The sequence below is a fragment of the Macrobrachium rosenbergii genome, chromosome 22 (assembly GCF_040412425.1).
Source record: "Macrobrachium rosenbergii isolate ZJJX-2024 chromosome 22, ASM4041242v1, whole genome shotgun sequence".
In the NCBI taxonomy this organism is placed as follows: domain Eukaryota; kingdom Metazoa; phylum Arthropoda; class Malacostraca; order Decapoda; family Palaemonidae; genus Macrobrachium; species Macrobrachium rosenbergii.
Window position 1 is genome coordinate 46,125,821 of NC_089762.1, and position 22,081 is coordinate 46,147,901.

The window sequence follows — 22,081 nt, forward strand, 5'->3', positions numbered from 1 at the left end:
ATGACTCCAACATCCACGTTTACTACTCCAGAAACAGAAAAAGCCCTAAATGGAAAATTTCAGAAGTACAGAGAGAGCACATCAAGTCGAGTGAAACGTTTATTAGTTTAGATCCGTCCAGCAAGTGAGTAACGCCTGTAACTTAATGAAAATTGCCATACCATGTAGTGCCTCCCCCCCCCCAACAGTATATATGAAAATCATCTTGGAGGAAAGCTACAACTCTCAACAAGGTGCTAAATAACAAGATATAAAGGGCCGCTTTGGAGAATGACCCACAAAAGTGCAAAACGGGTGCCAAAATTTCAAGCATGAAAGGAGAGGTTAACTCCCGTACTTGGGCAATGCAACCGGGTATGAGACGAAGCGAGCTGTTCATTTTAACCTGAGAAGCGTTGAGGGAAATTCTTTTATTTGGGAGGCGGAGGATTTGTTTGCTGACTCCTCACAGGTTTGTTGTTTTTATGACATACAATTGTAAAGACCGAGGGGTTTAAATTTGCTCTTCAGTCAATTAATTCACTATAAGCATGCTCATAGCTTTTGCATGTTATCTCTCAGACCACGGCCATACAATTGCAAACATTGTATTTCTGAATTTTTTTTTTTTTTTTTTAAATATCATGAACCCTGCTGTCATCTGCTGCCGTTTGTATCAACTGATGGTGGTGCTCCTAAAGTTGGCGTAATAAACGTGTAATTGAGGACATACTCAAAGTCTTGTATGGCCTAGTTGGCAGCGACCTTGCCTTTCAATTGAAAGACCTGGGTTCGATCCTGATGCGAGTCAGAAATTTATTTCTGTTCCACACGTGATTGTGTGTTGATTACTTCTATATATATATTACTTATATATATATATATATATATATATATATATATATATATATATATATATATATATATGTGTGTGTATATATATATATATATATAGATAGATAGAAAGATAGACAGACAGATACATAGATAGACAGATTTCTGATAATAGCCAATGGAAAAGTAAGTACTGTTTAGAATTTTTAGGAACTGTTTACTCAGAAAAGGTGTCTTTTGGATCTTATATGCACCTCCAATAAATTGCAATGACAATTTACTTAAAAATTATCTTTATGCATCACCAAATTACCCTTATGGCAAACTGAAAGGATACCGATTAGGCTGGGGACCAATATCGATTCACATCTAGTTTTCACCACATCCTGACTTCTCCGTCCTTTCCCGCATACGCATCTCAATATGTCACATTTTTGCGAACGTAAACCAGGACATCAGCAAGAGCTAAAGTATCAGACAGGGTGTTGTTTCGCTGCACGGAGAGGAAGCGTCCACAAGCTCCTTGGGTCTGGTTGAAGTACACACGACCACCCCCGTCCTGGTAGATGCCCGGGTAAAATCCAATGAATTCCCACTTGGTCAGATTTCCGTCCGTTGTCAACTCTGGGCCAGCTCGGATCTGGAAAAACGAGAGGGGGGGATTCAAAAGGAGAGACTCGTCCAGTTCTCTTTAAGACATATTCACCCAGAATCGAAGCTCAAACGGGTGGTCTTACGACTTCTGAAACGGCTGCGACGGCAATAACTTCTGCCATAGGACAACTTTGCTTTCAGTTGACTTGGCTGTCGCTTCCCCCGCCGAGCGACGTTTCTGTCGTTTTAACACTGATTTCAAAGATGAAAACTTCGCAAATTTTTACGTGGAAATATGCCGCAAAGCCACCACATGACGTCTACTGAATCCAGGCTTACGTTGGTAAATCCAGATGAGCAAACTATCATTTTTAATATTTAAAACGAGCCCATTGATTTCATACGTGCCATCGTCACCATCACACTGGGAAATCACAGTGTTAATATCCTTTTTATATAAACTCGGACGCTTAAAAAAAAATAATAATAAGTATGGGTATAAAAGCACGTTAAAACGAAGAAGATACAGAGCACCAAATTTAAAGGGAAGATTTACACCCCGAACCTCGGCACGAGGTCTGCAGCATCCTCTTGTTTTGGCCAATTCCTTGACCCAGGATTAAGTGAGTGTGTTCCAGTATGAGAGCGTGTGCCTTTGTGCAGCTTTTAATTTCATTTTCATTCATTCATCACTATATCGAATGACCTATTTGGTCCCGGTGCTAGGCTTCTAGCCTAGACGTGTCATTTCATCCAAATCCTTCGGACCAGCCCTATGAGAGCTGATAGTAAGCTCAGTGGTCTGGTTAAACTGTTTTAATAATAATAATAATAATAATAATAATAATAATAATAATAATAATAATAATAATAATAATAATAATAATAATAGAGTACTCTATTAATCCTGGCTAGACTACAGGCTACTATAACAAGATGAGACGATTCAGTTGCCTACCTCAACTTCTTGGAACCGAAAACTGAAGTATCCCTGTCTTGGCAAGATGTTAACGTGGTGGATGAAATAGTAAGCTCCGAGGTCAACCATCCACCAAGGTTTCACCCACCCATTCTCCCAGTAAGTCAACGTATCGTTATCAACTGCAAAGGAACTAGAAAGATTCTGGAATAAATACGAAACGCATATTAAATATATAGTGAAAGCCTGACGAGAATGTGTTAGCAACATACCAAGGGGATGTGTGTACCCAGCACGTGTGGAATTAAAATAAAAAAAAAAGTCTGCAAAAGGATAAAAAAAAAAAAAAAAAAAAGTAATTAACAGGTCCCTGACTACTCCCGCATCTTCCCATCAAGTTCGTCTTTCAAACATCTCGCTTAAACCTTTTCAGACACTCCATTATTACATTTTATAAAAGACATTGCGGATGGATTAGAGATAAGTGCTGTTGTCGGAGAAAAAAAATCAAATACCCAATGCCGTATACACAGGACTGAATGATATTTCCAGACGCTTGGGGCTTTTACTCACCTGTTTACCATTGCCGGTTGCGGGTATGTTGGCCGTCCTTTGGCCGTCTCCTGAAGAGGTCCTCCTGGCGGGGGCGCTGCGGAATCAGTGTTCACATAAACGTTCGTCGGCTCCAGTCCCATGCCATAGATCTTGCAAGATCCATCAGTTTCTGCGGAATTTAAGAGTAGAATCAAAATAACTGAGAAAAGAAGAGAATTAGAATCATGAGAAACAGATTCAGCATGAAAACGCATTAAATAATTGAGAGCATATGATAACTAGAATCATGAGAAACAAGGATTCATTATGAAAACGCATTAAATAACAGGGAATTGATGCTAATTAAAATCATGAGAAACAAGGATTCATTATGAAAACGCATTAAACAATTGAGAATGAATGACACATAGAATCATGAGAAACAAGGATTCATTATGAAAACGCATTAAATAATTGAGAATAAATGACACATAGAATCATGAGAAACAAGGTCTCAGTATGAAAACTCATTAAATAATTGAGATCAGATGATAATAATTAGAATCATAAGAAACAAGGATTCAGTAAGAAAACGCATTAAATAACTGAAAATAAATGACACATAGAATTATGAGAAACAAGGTCTCAGTATGAAAACGCATTAAACAATTGAGATCAGACGCTAATTAGAATCATGAGAAACAAGGATTCAGTATGAAAACGCATTAAACAATTGAGGTCAGGTACAAGGATTCAGTATGAAAACGCATTAAACAGTTCCGGTAGGCTTACTCGGAGATCTGTTTTTTAAAATAGCATCGTCTGTTACAATCACTAATTTGCCATGCATCTGGATTCCACATGACTGTTAATGAAGCCCAATAAAACGTCAAGTTAATTATTCTATGCTTCCAAAAAAGGAGTAAATACTGAAATGAAGCACTTACTATATGGTTGAGGGATAATGTGCATTTTTCAAGATACAACTTCCTCCGAAAAAATTCCGTTGCATTTTGGTAGAAATTTGGAGCAATCGTCATCCTCCCTTTCCTTTAAGTTTTTTTTTTCTTGTGCCTTTGGTTCTCTTTGATGTTGCTTCATCCGTTGCTAGCGACATCAATGTTATCAATATCTATCAATTTTATCAGTCAATATCTTCTCTGTAACTCTCACTTTTTCTTTTCGTGTGGATACAAGCTATATGGGTCTGTTTGATCGAACACCATACATCTATGCAAATATCATACCGAGATAAAAAAAACAGGACTTGTCAGCACTAACTGCAAACGTTATAAGACATATTTTAGCACATGATTTCAAATTTTGCAGGTGATGGGAAACATGTTGTTCGAGAAATCGTGAGTGTTCCTGATAATTATTGTTTCTAAGAAGTAACGCTTCTTACAGAGAAGATAAACCCATTATCATTTTTGGAGGACCTCCTATAAGCAGTCAGTTAGTCTATCAGTTATGCCTTACAGATTTCTCGCATAAGCAGCTCTTCAAAGTCATAAATACTTTTTATCCCAAAAGCCTTTACGTCGTACTGGAATATCCAAAACCTTGCACCGTTCTAGTTCCTGCTGGAATTGACCGAATATCCTGCCAGCCCTATGATCAAAAGTCCGTACTTCCAAAGTCTGTTCTTTGTTGCATCCATGTTTAACTTAGAAATCCCAGATACATATCTGGTTTTTTTATGCCTTCGAAATATTCTAATGTACTCTGCCCTTAAGCTCATGGGAATACGTGTCTCTCCATGGCAATTCAGGGGCGGAAGGCTCTTCTTTATCTAGAAGAAGACCAATAGGACGGGTAATCTAGTGACCTTTTGTATGAGAGGAAAGCTGAATGTGGCTTAACAAATCTTGGCAGACTGTTTTAATCTACCATTTTCCTTTGCAAAATCCACAAACTCCTGGCCCATTTTGATCAAAAAAAGTTTCATCATTTACAAACGACGCCTTTAAAGTCGACCGAATTTCCCATCATTTGCACAAGATTTGTGCAAAGAAACCATTTTTTTTAAACAGTATCTTAAATGTATGTTTTGGAATACTTTGCAGCTCTTCGTTATATCTGTATCCAGTCTCTCCCTCCCGCCCCCATCTCTCTCTCTCTCTCCCTCTACTCATTCAGCCCAAGTAACTTAGGCATGATATAAATACCAAACCTACAGCCATTTTCACATGTGCAGAGGCAACTGGACAAACCTGAGAATTCGAAGAACAGGCAGCTCCTCTGGGAACATATCGTGGCACAGATAGACACCCCGGAAACATTGTAGATAGTGGGTGGTAAAAGTCGAACTAAAGGAGGCAGGCATTGGTGTCTTGGGGAATGGTATACGCTTCCGGTGGATGTGTCCATCGTCAGGCATATTGCAACGGCGATACCAAGGAGAATCTTCAAGTCCATCTCTAAAGACATATAGAAAACAGAGCTAAACCGTCACGTGGATCGCGTCACTGAATGTACTGCAAGGGCCAGCCTGAAACAGTGGAGCAAATCAGGGTCCAGCACTTTCGGTTATTTTTAATCATTCATGAACATTTTAGCACATGAGTCTGCGTTTTCTATGAAAGAGCACGCACTGTACGTGAACTTCTTTGTTTTGAGAATCACAAACGGTCAATGTAAACTTTTTAATTTTATTTGAGCAAATGGAACACACTTCCATTACGTAACTTAACACAGGAAGCTGGTCATTATTAAATGACACTAAGTTACTATATTTGATTCCATTTAGTATAATGTTATTCAATCAATAGGTATACATCTAAATCTCACAACGCCATTAGATTATGCAAAAAATCAATGGAACATAACATACTCAACTGAAATAACAGCATCGCTTTAAACAAAAAAAGGGTTCAAGATACACTGCATAATATAGGGGAAATATATTTTGCATAATACAGTATATAATACTTCTGTGGACACATAATTTTAAGGAATATGATTTTGGAAATGTGTCAAGACACCTTAAAGTAAAAGGATAACTTACCATGAATAATTATGCGAAAATAAAAAGTAATGAACATGAAAATGCCATGAGGCAGACTTTATAACATTCCATGAAGATTATGTATACCATACTGATATCCTTTAAAAAGGCGTTGTCATAAAAATAGCAGACACCTATGTTATCATAAAAATGTTAAATACTGTATGTATATATGTGTATACCCATATATATATATATATATATATATATATGTTAAATATATATATGTGTATATGTATATATATATATATATATATATATATATATATATATATATATATATATATATATATATATATATATATATATATATATATATATATATATATATATATATATATATATGTGTGTGTGTGTGTATGTATGTGTGTTCGTGTGTGTGTCTGTCCATAAGCTGCTGACACATTTACCCTCTAACTGCAAAACCAAACATGACAACCTTGTAAAGGTGGTCACGTTCACAGTAACCACTTAAATATCAAAGTCCTGCAGATTTAACACATTTTTCGACCACAAAGCATGCATGCAATAGCTCAGCCTTCTCTCCTCCTCTTTCCAAAACTTTTAAAACATGCACAAGTTTTGTCTGTCTGTCGCCCTGCGCTTTTTTTTTTTTTTGCATGGACAGACAACCTGGATACATTTGAGCAATCGTTTCATTTACTCTGACTTTTCTGAAGCTTCTCTGTCACGCAATTTCAATTGTTTCCATTCCAGAAGCACTGCGCACAGTAATTAATCTTTTTTTTTTATTTTGCTTCATAGAGTGTCCACACTTCACATTTATGGAGGAGAATTGGGCCTACAATCCATTCATGCATTTCAACTTTGGTCTCCTACGATAACCCGCTTCTTTTCTGCATATTTTGCAAAGACTACACTACTTCATTGCTAAACATATTCTTTGACCTCAGCCTATCACCCTGCCATCAACTGTTACATTTCCCGGCACAAATTAACCACTTACATTCTTACACCATCCATAATACAACAGCATTCCTTTACTGATTCACCTTGGCCGCTTCCATTTACCCACATTTCCTAATTCTTGACGTCATTTTCTTGTAACTCTCTTTACAGACCCTTTCAAACCTCACCCGCCTCTGCAACTTCTCTCTACTATCACCAGTCAACAGTGAGATCTGGAAACACCAGTCACTCCAAATTCACCGGCTTTTCGCCTCCACTCCTGTCCTTTCTCAGACATCTGTCGTGACTCGTGTTTGAGAAACCCGCTTTTGCACCAAACTAGCCACTCTCCTCATCCGAGTATAAGATTATTTTAATTTTGGTTTATTTTGAAGTCCGTACTTGCAGTCTTCAGCTGATGGGTGATAAGTTTCATGCAACACCATATATAATATTGCTTTTCATTTGAAATATCGAGGCGTCGTATATATAAGTGGGAAGAAAGACAGACAACTTTTGTTAACTACAAGACAAAAAGTTAGGATTTTTAGGGAAAAATGTTTCGTAGTTACAACTGGATGAAGGATTTATAAGGACTCCTGGGATTTTAAGGGTTTTAAATATTTTTTTGTTTTTATATGCCTTGAATTGGTACTAGAAACTATCAAAAAAATTAAGCTACCTATAGACAGTAAATTTCTTGCAAATATATTGCGAAAAATTATTATAAGCTTACAAGAGAACTGCAAAAATGCATGGATCAAAACGTAAAACTATTTGGAATGCTTTAACGTAGGTCTCATGGAACTGAAATCTTCCTTCTAGTCGGAGTGAAGTAAAAAGACAATTATATTCTCAAGGCGAGAGACAGTTATTAAAAGGAATAATGTTCGAGTCCAATTCACCCCGCAAATAGCGGTAACGTGGCGTATGTGAATGAATAATGAAGACCCAATGTAGCAATAGTGGCGTCTGTTTATCTACCAGAATAAGCTATTAACTCAAAATATTACTATCAATAATGAATGTACTCTAAAACATATGTACACACAAATGTAGAGAGATAGATAGATTATATATATATATATATATATATATATATATATATATATATATATATATATATATATATATAATAAATTTAAAACATAAATAAAAAACATACATAAACACACACATATAGATATATATATATATATATATATATATATATATATATATATATATATATATATATATATATATATATACATATACATATATATGTATTTTTACGTCAAGAGTAAATAAATATATATATATATATATATATATATATATATATATATATATATATATATATATATATATATATATATATATATATATATATTTGATGAGCAACGGGAACATGAACTGACAAGTGATTTTCTGAAAAATGAAAACGTGAATGAATAGAGGAAGTCTACAAATATTTGAATAACGGATACTGAAAGATGGATTGTATTTCATGGGAAGAGCCAATATTACATCCGCAAAATAACTTTCAGCCCTTCAGGTACCAGCGGAACCGGCGGGGTGAGGGTGGGCTGGTCCTGGGCACGTGCCCCCCCCCCCTGGAAAAATAATTATAATATAATAATATTTAGATAATAACATAAATGAAAAATATAAAAATGGAAAAAATAAAAAATCTATTATAGAAATGATAAAATTGAGAAAAATTTTTTATATACACATATTTATATATACATATACATATATATGTGTATATATGTGTGTGTGCGCGTGTGTATGTACATGAAAATTGGTGACCCCGCCCCCACAAAACTTTTCTGGATCCGCTAGTGCCTTCAAGCTCTATGTTTGAAACCATAACTAGATCCGGGAGCCATTTGTATAAACTATACACTCATTTAATGTCACTGCGAAAGGAAAACTGCGATTTCGAAGAAGAGAAAAACAACGAAGATATGGACGCAAAAACTACGAGGTTCATACAGCGATAGAAAAACACAAACCGTGCTTAAGATTCCTGTTATAACTCGAGACATATGCGTGTCCCGGATTTTGAAAACTAAGGAATGGGCGATCCATCAACGCATAAAAAAAAAACCCAGAGGTCAAACTCTCCTGGGCAATTTCAGTTCTAGCTAGAAGTGCGATTTTAACTCGGTGAAGTGACTAATGCTAAATTTTGCCATTTTGCAAACCTTTGCCATATTATTCCTTTATACTTGTATTACTACACGCACATACTTCATCGATTGCATTTTATTACATTTTTTATGCAATTTCTTTAACAATAGTGAGTTGCTCTTTATTTTTATTTTTAAAGTTCGTGACTGAACGATCTACAATGTATTTGGTGACTGAACGATCTACAATGTATTTGGAAGTCAGTTTTCGTATTTTTCTGTTCTTTTTAAAAGCTAATGCAGCATTACCTTTCAATTTTTAAAAATAAACATTAAATATAGCAAAGTTCATCATACAGCCTTCCAAAATTATCACAAAAAATTTATAAACACAAGCATATATATATATATATATATATATATATATATATATATATATATATATATATATATATATATATATATATATATATACACATATACGGTAACTATATATAAATATTATTTATATATATATCCAATTTGCAATTCCCATATACGGTAATTAAATCTACGATTTTATTATTTATAAAGATTAAATATTAAAGTAAAATTGTCCTGATTCAATCAACAGCAGCCCTGTTGATTAAATAAATACGAACGAACTGCTATATTATTATTAAGATTATTATTATTATTAAAATTATTATTAATTAACAGCAGCCCTATTATTATTAATTATTATTATTTATTATTATTATTATTATTATTATTATTATTATTATTATTATTATTCAGAAAACGAACTCTATTCATATGGAACAAGGCCACGGGGGCTACAGACTTGAAATTCAAGCTTCCAAAGAATAGAGTTTTTAAGTAGTTGTACCGTAGCTTTTAGGCTAATGTATTGCTGCCACTGAGGCAATGACTTTGACCCTGAGGTGTGAAAACAAGAAGGCGCTAGGTTACACCTAGGTCAAGTATATTTATACACCACGCACGAGGACATGAAATGGCACAGACGATCCTTGAACTGAAACAGAGAGCGGATGGCCAGGGAATTTTTCGGAATCTGGTTAACTTTTATTGCAAGAAACTGTTCTTGTATTGCCTGAGTAAATTTCATTCTAAAAGAACTGTCGCAGACTTAAGGGAAGCCGGCATAAAATTCCAGTTTTGGCATAGCAGGGTATTTTACTGGCGGGGAGAAGAAACTGTTCAGTAATTTTCGGCAAATCTTACAGACAAAATTAGCAGGAAAACAGTCGTTTTTAAAATAGGGTCAGCTTCCAGACAGGCAGCAGACTCCCGAACCCGGAACATTCTAGTACAAGACCTCACTCTAAAAGCTGGTACACATACATTGAAAATAAAAGATTTTAAAATCATCGGGCAAACACCCACCACCCAGGAATTCCCCATTTTAGAGTCCTTATTGATCAACCAACTGGTTCCCCCATGAAACACGCAAGTCAACAGCCAACCCGACTTTTCTTGTCCTCAGGTGTATTCTCATCTTTTTTTTTTTTTTTTTAGCTTCCTTCCACTTACGTTTCTTCTACTCTGGTGGAAGGTTGGTCCAATAAAATGTCTTACTTTGCGAATTTTAATGTATCTTGATTTTTAAAAATGTATAATTTTAATTGTCAAAAATTTATATTTGAGTTTTATGCTAATTATATGTTGTTTTTATCTATTTCAAAGCACTTGAAAATGTAATTGTACACGAAAATTACGAAACGTTGGGAAGTAAATATGAACAAGAGAGGTGCATCTTAATTGTCCATCAGCATACTTGTATATAACGGTTATGCTGCTCCACACGAATTATATATATATATATATATATATATATATATATATATATATATATATATATATATAAATAAAAATATATATATATATACACTGTATATATATATATATATATATATATATATATATATATATATATATATATATATATATATATATATATATATATATATATAGAGAGAGAGAGAGAGATAATCATGCGAGTGCATTTGTTATTGATGCGTGCATACGAATAAAATTACTTCTTGAAAAAACTGGTGCAAAATTGCATAATATTCTCGAACGGATCTGTTCGTTGGGAGTTCTAGTAAGAAGTCTCCAAGAAAGTTTTAAGAACAATTTATTCGTTTTATACGCCTACAAGAGATGTCTCTCATGTCACACAACCCAAATCTGGTTTTTGTTACTACCCACAGAAGTTTGAAAGCTGTTAAATTTGACTATCATCGTCGTCGCTGCTAAGGCTGTACCGAGTTCACAGGTCCACACCCGTCTTCTTCTTATTCGTTTATCACCTTAATGTCACTGTGCAAGGGCCCGATCTGGCATATGGCCGGATTAATATAAACCTACATCGCCATTATCATTTTTGAGGCCAACGTATCGACCTTCACGTCAAACGTTTTGGCATTGAATGCACTGTTCTCCTGGTTCAAGAGTTTTTTTCTTCTGATTCAAAAGTTTCTTTCTGATTCAGAAGTTTTTTTTTATTTAAAAGTATTTTCCGATTCAAAAATTTTTTTCTGGTTCGAAAATTTTTTTCTGATTCAAAAGTTTTTTTTCTGATTAAATTTTTTTTTTATTCAGAAGTTTTTTTTTAATTCAAAAGTTTCTTTTCTGATTCAAAAGTTTTTTTCTGGTTCAAGATTTTTTTTATTCAAAAGTTTTTTCTGATTAAATTTTTTTTTATTCAGAAGTTTTTTTTAATTCAAAAGTTTCTTTTCTGATTCAAAAGTTTTTTTCTGGTTCAAAAATTTTTTTTTATTCAAAAGTTTTTTTCTGATTCAAAGTTCTTTTTTATTCAAAAGTATTTTTCCGATTCAAACATTTTTTTTCTGGTTCGAAAGTTTTTTTCTGATTTAAAAGTTTTTTTATGATTCAAAAGTTTTTTCTGATTCAAACGTTTTTTTTATTCAAAAGTTTCTTTTCCGATTCAAAAGTTTTTTCCTGATTCAAAAGGTTTTTTCTGATTCGAAAGTTGTTTTATTTAAAAGCATTTTTCCAATTCGAAAAATTTTTTTTCTGGTTCAAAAGATTTTTTTTATTCAAATTTTTTTCTGATTCAAAAGTTTTGTTCTCCTGACTCAAAAATTTTTTTCTTTATCTTTAAATGGCCCTTATTTGTCTTTCAGAGTATCCTCATCGCAGTGGCACCTTATTGGATAACCATGGTGACAAGTGTTTAGTTACAGACAACGTACGAGAACGCGTGTTGGGATGACTCATGAAGGTTTCACGAATGTCTCTTTTCTTTGAACCACGTCTAAAAGAAAAAAAAAAAGAAAAAAAATTATATTGAGCAACGTCTGAACGATGGATAGACAAAAACCTAATTCAGTGTTGAAGCTTTTTTTTTTTCTGGCGGAGGGTGGATTCCTGTCACTCAAACAGAACGTGAAAACCAGTTAGGGAATTTTATGATTAAGTTTCGATGAGAATCTTGACTAAAAACTTTTGAGACCATCGACGAAGCTGAACAGGGTTTAACTGCTGCTGAGAAAGCTGCTTATTTGCGTGATATTTTTCAGACTGGAAGCTTATAAACATCAACAATCCAAACCCCTGAAGGAAACAGGTTAATATATATATATATATATATATATATATCAACGATCTAAAAGTTTTATAGCAAGATTTATATGCTCAATAGCCTATTACATGTTCACGATAACATTGTCATATTAATAGATGTAGATGGTAATATCGTAGGAATTAAGTTCTCCAAGCATGGCCTTCAAATGAAAAGGACACAGGCCTGGACCAAGGAAAGAGCTCAAATAATATTTTTTTTGATTAAAATTCGTCCATACGAGCTAGAGAATGGTACTGGGTACCTTTTCGTAAGAATACCCTCTTGTGAAGAGATTATAAACTTTTCTTTCAAACAATTTGATAAACCACTGTAAATGCAGTTTAGGCAATCTGATCGACTGATTACATAATTAAATACAAAATTTTTTAATTTAGACACTTCTTTTGCGATTTCTTTTAACTTTTATTGATTTGCATTCGCTTTTATCCTTACCTGCAGCCTCTTTCTTGTTTAGTGGTAAATGCAATCTACAGTCATTCTTGTTTAAAGGTTTCAGAACACGGTTTTGTGGTATATGACACACTGGTCATAGGTTTGTGATTTTCAGCTGAGCTTTCAAATTTATTCAGAAAATTAATTTACGTAACATTCAGTTGATTCCTCTATAGTTTCTAATTTACGCATCGTAAATTCTTGTGCCGTAGTATACTAATACCAATACTAAAGTTTGGCTCTTATCATTATGAATGAACATCCAGAGATTAGTCATCATGCACCTCGTTCCCGTTTCGGTTGAGTGATCTTTCATTAAAGGCTGACTGGGTGAAAAATAAAATTTGTCAACGCTTACAATGAACTTCATGCGTACTTTAGTACTGTTTCAATCAGTTCTGATAAGAGGGGTAAGTCTGATTAGATGTACTGTGTGTATATGTATGTATGTATGTGTGTATGTATATGTATATATATATATATATATATATATATATATATATATATATATATATATATATATATATATATATATATATATATATATATATATATATATACGCTTAAAAATCACAGTAGATGCACGTGACTTCAGTGTATAAGCGAATCCCACAGGTACTGAACTTCTGCCTGTCATTTTCCTGTGGGATTCGCTTATATATACATGCATATATGTGTGTGTGTCTCAAAATGGGTGATGCCAAGAAGGTACCAAGGTATTCCGAAAAAAAAAAAACTGGGAAGGAAAATAGGTGGCACAACAAAAATTCAAAAGGCAACCTATTATGCACTACTACTGAGCATATGGGAGCACGAGACAACAGAATCATGGGCGCACCCATTGGAGGCATTGTAAGCGTGTCTTTTAAACGGTTTAACCTTGGACGATCCATCATCAAAGTTGCCATTTACTACAAACCTAGGAAGACATCAAGCCTCCTTATGAAGCACTGAACTTATGAAGTCAGTAGTCTACCAATTACAATGTCTAGCCAGGGGAAGCCCTGGGTCCATATCTGCATAGCCATGGGGTGATTTTGGAAGAGGTTGTGAAGACACATTTATGAAGGGCACTAATAGAACATGCTATGGAAAAAATACATAATTCTACTATAACCCACTCCCTCTCAACAGTGATACCAATTTGCACTCCATCCCATGAACATGGTATCCTCGAACTTATGAACGAATAGATCATCGTTAACCTTTAACCCAAAGGAAATGGAAATATTTAGAAAATATAAAAAGTCACGATGAATCCAATGCCACGAAAAAAGCTATATAATTACACAAGTCACGGGTGGGGTTGAAATCAGAGAAAATAAGTCGAGTTAACGTCCATTCTCAAGGTTGTAATGAATGTAATTAGATATACAAGATCATCGCATGTACCCTGTTATTTCTTGTATGTAAAGTGACTGCCAGAAACTAATTATCCAGATTGCACGTGCTTAAATAATGAGCTTTTCAGCATCCTCAGAGAACACTCCTGTAACGAAGACAGGCTATAAGCTTGAAGTTCGCCAATTAAACAACCCTTTGGAACGGACGCCGAATTCCAAAAATTTACAGAACTAAAAAAAAAAAAGTTACTTTGTAAATAAAAAAACATGAGCCGAGTTATGGAAAAATGTGACGAATATCTTTTTGAAGAAAATAATGGAAAACTCATCCAAATCCACTCCGCCCCAGATATTTTGATTATTGAACGGGTTGGTTAGCGTTCTCGACCAGCACTCTGCTGGGCCCGCGTTCCATTCTCCGACCGGCCAATGAAGAATTAGAGAAATTTATTTCTGGTGATAGAAATTCATTTCTCGTTATAATGTGGTTTGGATTCCATAATAAGCTGTAGGTCCCGTTGCTAGGTAACCAGCTGATTCTTAGCCACGTAAAATAAATCTAATCCTCCGGGCCAGCCCTAGGAGAGCTGTTAATCAGTTCAGTGGTCTGGTTAAACTAAGGTATACTTAACTCAACCTAGGATCTTATTAATACCCCTTGAACGAAAATCACACTCGGTGAGAAGGGGCTCGGGATGACAGGTATTGGGGAAGGGAACGTTCTCTGAGTACTTTAGTCTTAAAACGCCTATGAAGTTGCCCAGCTTTGTCGTCAGAGTAAAGCAACAGTTTTCTAACATTAGCTAATGACAGATGAAGAGTAAATGTACTTGATCTTCACAAAATTCGCCAAAGGAGGCTGGGTATCTATCTTGTAGTGTTGTTTTCAAATAATTCTTTTTTACGTTCTTCAGGCAAATCTATAAAGTACAGCTATGGCAATTTCGTCTGCATATGTTCAACTTAGGATTCTGGTAGTAATTACGATAATCATAGCGAAAAAGTAATCAAGCATTAAAAAAATTCTAGTCATTACAACTACTCTCTCTCTCTCTCTCTCTCTCTCTCTCTCTCTCTCTCTCTCTCTCTCTCTCTCTCAAGGAACAGCACTGCTATACACATTCATGCGTGACATTCATGCATAAGGCTTCATGACAGCTGTGTTACTTTTTTCTAATCTCTTGCTTCCATCACGCACCATGAAAAATGGACAGAGATGGTGCATTGTGTTTCTGAAACATTTCTCTGACCTTTTCATTTGTTCAAACATTGCTTTCTATACGCATTCCCGTTAAACCAAGTTTCTTCTTGGTTTCTCGTCGAGACCTTTTCTAGTGTCTATGTCTGAATCACAGAATTGTAGCTAGAAGAACTTTTTTGGGTCCTGCAAATTTTTAAGCGATTTTTAAAGCTTAATTTGGGGATTTAATTTCACATTCATGAGTAAATAGCAAATAATTTGTATAAAAATATAACAGAGTAGAACATTTTTTATTTATAAATATAAAGCCAGTAAGTCCTCAAATGATGATTAAGTAAAAAAAAAAAAAGTATGTCTTAGTTTAACCAGACCACTGAGCTGGTTAACAGCTCTCCTAGGGCTGACCCTAAGGATTAGATTTATTTTACGTGGCTAAGAACCAACTGGTTACCTAGCAACGGGACCTACAGCTTCTTGTGGAATCCGAACCACAATATGACGAGAAATGAATATCTATCACCAGAAATAAATTCCTCTAATTCTTCACTGGCTGGTCGGAGAGTCGAACGCTGGGCCAACAGCGTGCTAGTCGAGAGCTCTACCCACCCCACCAATGAAGAACTCTGATGATTAAATAAAAATTCTCTTTTCATAATTACCAACTGAACTAATCCCTTCTTGTAACTGGCGTATAATATACGAAAGTGGATCACTGTAAGTAAAACAGCCACAAATTAAAATCAGTGGTCCATTATTGGTCCATCCGACAAATTAACCCTTGACTGAAAGTGATCTAAATAATAATAATAATAATAATAATAATAATAATAATAATAATAATAATAATACTTTACACATGAAAACCGTGTTAGTTAAACTCTCCTTTGAAAGACGAAATGAAAGTCTTGTTAGAATCTTGATACGATGAAGATCATTTTGACTAGATTTGGGTCCTCAGAGTTGCGGAGGATGTTCGGCACTTCAGTGAATTTCAGGTGACGACGACAGGTACCAAGTCAGTAATTTCCGTAACATTTACTAATTTACTATCTCCTGATGTGTCAGACTGCCATTATATAACGCGATGGTATTGGATATGATGGCTGATTCTTGTAAGTAGCAAGAGAGACGGTTTGAAAACGTGTAGAGTACGAGTACATGGGCCTTTCAACTGAAAGACCAGAACGCTGCCAACCAGGTTCGATCCTGATGTGAGTCAAAATTTATATATATATATATATATATATATATATATATATGTGTATATATATATGTATATGTATACAGTATATATATATATATATATATATATATATATATATATATATATATATTACTAAAGGACCTCATTCAAACTGGATGGTATCTAATTACCATCCAGTTTGAATGAGGTCCATTTAGTAATTCTACTAATGCACAGAACAATTGTGTATGCGATAAAGTTTATATATATATATATATATATATATATATATATATATATATATATATATATATATATATATATACATATACACACGAATTTAAATTCTGTCTAACTGTCACTGTCATACTATTTTATATTAACCGGCAGGCTTACCTTGGCACACAACTTCCTGCGAAGCTGTCCGACACACTAATAGTGTGCCTGCCACAGCCCGTTCCTGCTGATGCCACGCGCAAGCACTGTGATTACACGCCAATATTTTTTACTGGCGTTAACCTGACGGGGAGATCAAGATGGGGATTTCTTTGGTTTAGTCAAGAACTGAATAAGAAATGTCCAAGATACGGAAATTATCAATACGCTGGCCTAACTACATTATCCACGATGTCGGTATTTTAAGAGAATTAAAATTAACTGAATTAAAAATGAAATATCTGCTTCGAACTGACACGTTACTGTATGACTGATAAGACGCACAACTGGGTAAATCTGTTAATATGATGTACATTTTACCCGTATGCTGCATAGAAAAGAATAAGTTTCAGAGAGACGCGTTTTTAAAAGAAATCATAAACCGCGTAGCATTAAATGTGTAATATTATATAGACCATTGAATTCGTACCGTCAAAGAAGGTGAGAAAATTTAAATAATTGTCTAACTGTGTCTTACTCATAAAAATATAACAAGCACATTTTGTACACTCCTTGCTTACGTTCACTTATTCCGGAATATTGAAATGACCACTTATCTTGACCCAATTCCTATAAATGGAAACATTGCTGGTGTAGCAAGTGAAACTTTACCGGGGTAAGAAATTGAACTAAATTTATCAAATGCATATAGTGTACCGGTATTGCAAAGTTAAGTATACCTTAGTTTACCCAGACCACTGAGCCGATTAACAGCTCTCCTAGGGCTGGCCCGAAGGATTAGACTTATTTTACGTGGCTAAGAACCAACTGGTTACCTAGCAATGGGACCTACAGCTTATTGTGGAATCCGAACCACATTATAGCGAGAAATGAATTTCTATCACAAGAAATAAATTCCTCTAATTCATCAGCCGGCCGGAGACTCGAACTCGGGCCTAGCGAGTGCTAGCCGACAACTCTACCGACTCTCCCAACGAGGAACTTAAAAATACAGTCACACGCTTTAATTCGCGACAGCTGGTATGAATAAAAATAAGCTACACATCGCGGGAAAAAAATTTTAATGAGGTTTTTATTTCTGGCCAATATTCTCATTGTAGGATTAGATAAGCTTGCTCCTAGTAACTCTGACTCGTCATTTTGACCTCGGAGCAAACTTCGACATGTTACAACTATTCTACTTTACAGATGCACCGAAATAAGTGCTTCGGCATGAAAACTTAATTCACATAGTCTGATCACGGACATATACTCTCAACAACGCGCGTTTTTATGTTTCTCTTAATTGCGGTTTCATGCGCAAGAGTTGCTCAAAATAGCATTGATACAGAAATGATCTGACATTCCCGTAAACGGAGCAAATATTCGTGTTTGCTTGCTCTATGTGTTATCGGCTGTTTTGTCAACACGGCACTAAGACGAACTTGCGTTCTGCGGCGAAAAACGACAACGGAAAAACCTGCGATTCTTTTAAGTTGCCTGTATTTACTTTTGCATCATTTATTCGTTCATTTTACGGCAGTGAAATCAAATTTACTTCTGGTTACTTCCATAAACAGAACGACAAGAAATCATAGAAAATCGCAATAAGAAAAATACCATCAACCCAACAAAGAAATGTTGATTTTGAAAGTATCTCGTTGCAAGCAACCAACCGCGGACCCCTTCACTGAAACTACACAATCGAAAGCTGCGATATAAGTTTGCATACCAATTTACTGAATACTTTTTATAGTATTAATAGCCATTCCAAGGAGTGGAGTCAGTATAGAGGTGGATGACGGATCTTTTGAAGCATTAAACGTTCACAGGGAGTAGATGAACACTCAGTCCTATACTGTCTCTGAAATATGAATGTAAAGGTATGCGAAGACCACGACGCAAACTGTTCTAAAAGCAGTTGTCAGTATCTTCACGACTTTTTCGTTCCTCCAATTATGCTATCTGCCAGCAATAAAGTGAAGTCCCATTCAAGGGCAAAAACATTTACGGAAAAACTAAATAAATTCCAGACTCGGTATGCTAAAAATAACAATAAAACCGGTGTCATGAAATCAAGCAGTTGTAAGGCAAGGTTTATCAGTATTTAACGTTTGCAGCTATTAAAAACCAATGTCCTAAACACATACCATACACGAAACTAGACATACATGATTCCAGGCAGAAGCTCTTGCGTACGTACTGCACGACAGTATCTGTTTTTACCCAATCAACACACATCATCAACTTGCTAATCCTGGATCTGACTACGGGTTTTCAGGAAAGCATTTTGTAATGATCTGCGCTTAATGAAACTATCCTATTTCTATTCATATTTGACAATTTGCACCGACGCTGGGTCAGTATGTTGTAGTTACTATCTATAACCTTCACAGTAATGAGTTAATATGCGTTTCTGGTTTTTATTTATAATTTTTATTACATCCTTTTAATACCAGAGAATACTCTATATTTTATTAGGAATAAAGTGATATAGTTTATTAAAATTTTTATTACATCCTTTTAATATCAGAGAATACTCTGTATTTTATTAGGAATAAAGTGATATATCCTTAGATTTCATATCTACTTCTTCAAGTTGGTTTTGAGTACCAAAACCAAATTCATGAAGCTCTAAGCGAACAAACAGGTCATTATGACTGTGAGGCAAGTGTAGAATTATGACCTCATGGGTGGTGGGTGGCATATCCGCAATTTTAACGTTGAATGGTCTTACCATGGTAAAACCACGGCACTCAGGGTCCATTAAAAATTTACAAGATAGCACTTAATAACTGTAGCAAATATTCTTGTACAGGTCGAAGGCTTTTTTTTTTTTACCCCGTCCATCTGAGCAGAGTGCGTGAATTGTGCACACTCAGTTTTTGCACACTCAGCCGATGCAGAGTGGCGCAGTGAAACCGAGCCAAATCCATTACTGTGTATCCAAGTCATTGCTAACAAGACTTGTAAACCCCATGATGGCATGCGTGTTTTCCATGACTCGCCGTTCTGAAGTCAACTTCATCTGACAAAGATTCATCTCGAAATGCTTAAAAAACAACCGACGAACAAGAGGGCGGTACATTCATTGCATGAGCTTGGAGGATGGACATTTGGCTGTCCAGTGGATAGCTATGATCACGAGCACAATCAGAGAGCAAGATAAATCACAAGAAGGGGCCGAAATAAACTCCCCCTTGTAAAGTGACAAAGCTGAATCTTCTTTTCCAAATGACTGAAAATCTTAATTCAAAGTTCTTAGCCAAATATCTAACAGGAGCTAACGTAAATTAATACTCGAGATGACTGAAATACAAGAAAAATGCAGATAACATGACCGAGTTGGGTCTGAAATAAAAGAGAAAATACAGGATAACACCACTGAACTATTTATTAATATTGTTATTATATTCCGAAGATGAACCCTGTTCATGTAGAACACAAGCCCACAAAAGGGAACACTGACTTGAAATTCAAGCTTCCAAAGCATGTGGTGTTCATTCGACAGAAGCATTTTCTCTTTTATTTTCTCTTTCATTTCAGACACAGTTAATTTACCTGCTTTTCTAACAACTAATCTCCTCTTTCTGTATTTCCCATTCTAACCTTCCTAACGTTAACCTTCCGTAAAAATGGGAAATACGGAAAATTACGATCAGTCATTACAAAAGCACATAAATTAACTGCGTTTGAAATGAAAGAGAAAATGCAGATGACATTTCTGAATTTGTCTGAAAAACAAAGAAAATGAAGGATAATATGACTGAGCTGTCAATGCATGACTTGTATGTAGCTGACTTAGTTACTAGATTCCAGAAGGAAGGTTTTGCAGTCCCGCGGCTGCGCTGGGGAGGGGGACGTGATAGCTTTCATGACGCCCATACCAGGCAATTCCCCTGATTTTTCTGAAACATCAAATCCCAGGGGGTGGGGGTGAGGGGGCGGGCTCAGTGTGTGAACTAGTTTCACATCATAAATAAACACACTTACGTATGTGTGTGTGTGATGGAACCTATGAACCCAGTGCCTAGTGAATGGTGAAATTCAATAGTGTATTTGATAGAAATTACTCACGTGGATTTATTCTATTCTACATACATGATACACGTGTATATATTCACGGTATTCTTCGTCTTTTAACGTGCTTTTTTTTCATTTGTATGGGGTAAGCACGATTCCTTCTTTTGGACTTTTGATTTGGCTTTGGGGTAGACCGTAGTCTCGATCGGCTGCCCTGCCTGTCATCGCTTAGAGCCCAGTAGCGTTTGTACATGTATTATACCAGTCACCAGCGCCCTTTCTCGCAGCAGCAAGAAGTTGTTGCGCGGTTAGGTCGACAGTTCGAGACGTGTGAGGTGTCTTATGTTTTTAGCAAACCTATCCGTTAATTACATACATAATCCCGGGGTGTCTACACGAATAGCAAAGTGTCCGCCTCTCTGACCGGTTGGCTGTGGATTTGAACCTGCGCCACAGACCTTTATGAAGTCCGAAGCTGCTGCTCTAACTGACTGAGGCTCTGTGTATATATCCAGGCTTTATATATATATATATATATATATATATATATATATATATATATATATATATATATATATATATATATATATGTGTGTGTGTGTGTGTGTGTGTGTGTGTGTGTGTGTGAGAGAGAGAGAGAAAGAGAGAGAGAGAGCTCGTGTGTGTTTGCGTGCGTTTGTCTTTTGAAGTTCTAGGTTTGCAAATGTATAATCTTGACTAGGAATTCGTTAAAAAAATCGTATTACGTGGTATTAGGGCAAACATGTATCTATCAAATGTAAAATTTGATATATATAAAAAACAAAAATTACGAGGACAGAAGACAAATGTTTGATGGAGCTGAATTTAAGTGGAAGATGTAAAGGAAAAACACGGAAAAAATTAAATGACAATATTATTATATTACCAACCACTGATAATTGATTGAGGTTCTTGAAATGGAAAGAGAATATTGAAAAAAAGGCATATATCATAATTTTATTTTAATCAAAGGTCATATTTAGAGTTATAACTGATACTT

General features: G+C 35.2%; 1 protein-coding gene across 2 annotated transcripts in view; it reads right to left on the reverse strand.

The window, feature by feature from the left end:
- Window positions 1–1,014: 1,014 nt before the first annotated feature.
- LOC136850838 (uncharacterized) overlaps window positions 1,015–22,081 on the reverse strand; it is a 315,712-nt gene continuing 294,645 nt past the window's right edge. For both annotated transcript variants that reach the window (XM_067124859.1, XM_067124860.1), the window contains 4 exons: window positions 5,074–5,351; window positions 2,900–3,050; window positions 2,366–2,519; window positions 1,015–1,453 (listed from right to left, as the gene is read on the reverse strand). In XM_067124859.1, the coding sequence (XP_066980960.1) occupies window positions 1,232–1,453; window positions 2,366–2,519; window positions 2,900–3,050; window positions 5,074–5,290 (744 nt within the window). In that variant the 5' untranslated portion in view covers window positions 5,291–5,351 and the 3' untranslated portion in view covers window positions 1,015–1,231. The remainder of the gene's footprint in view (window positions 1,454–2,365; window positions 2,520–2,899; window positions 3,051–5,073; window positions 5,352–22,081) is intronic.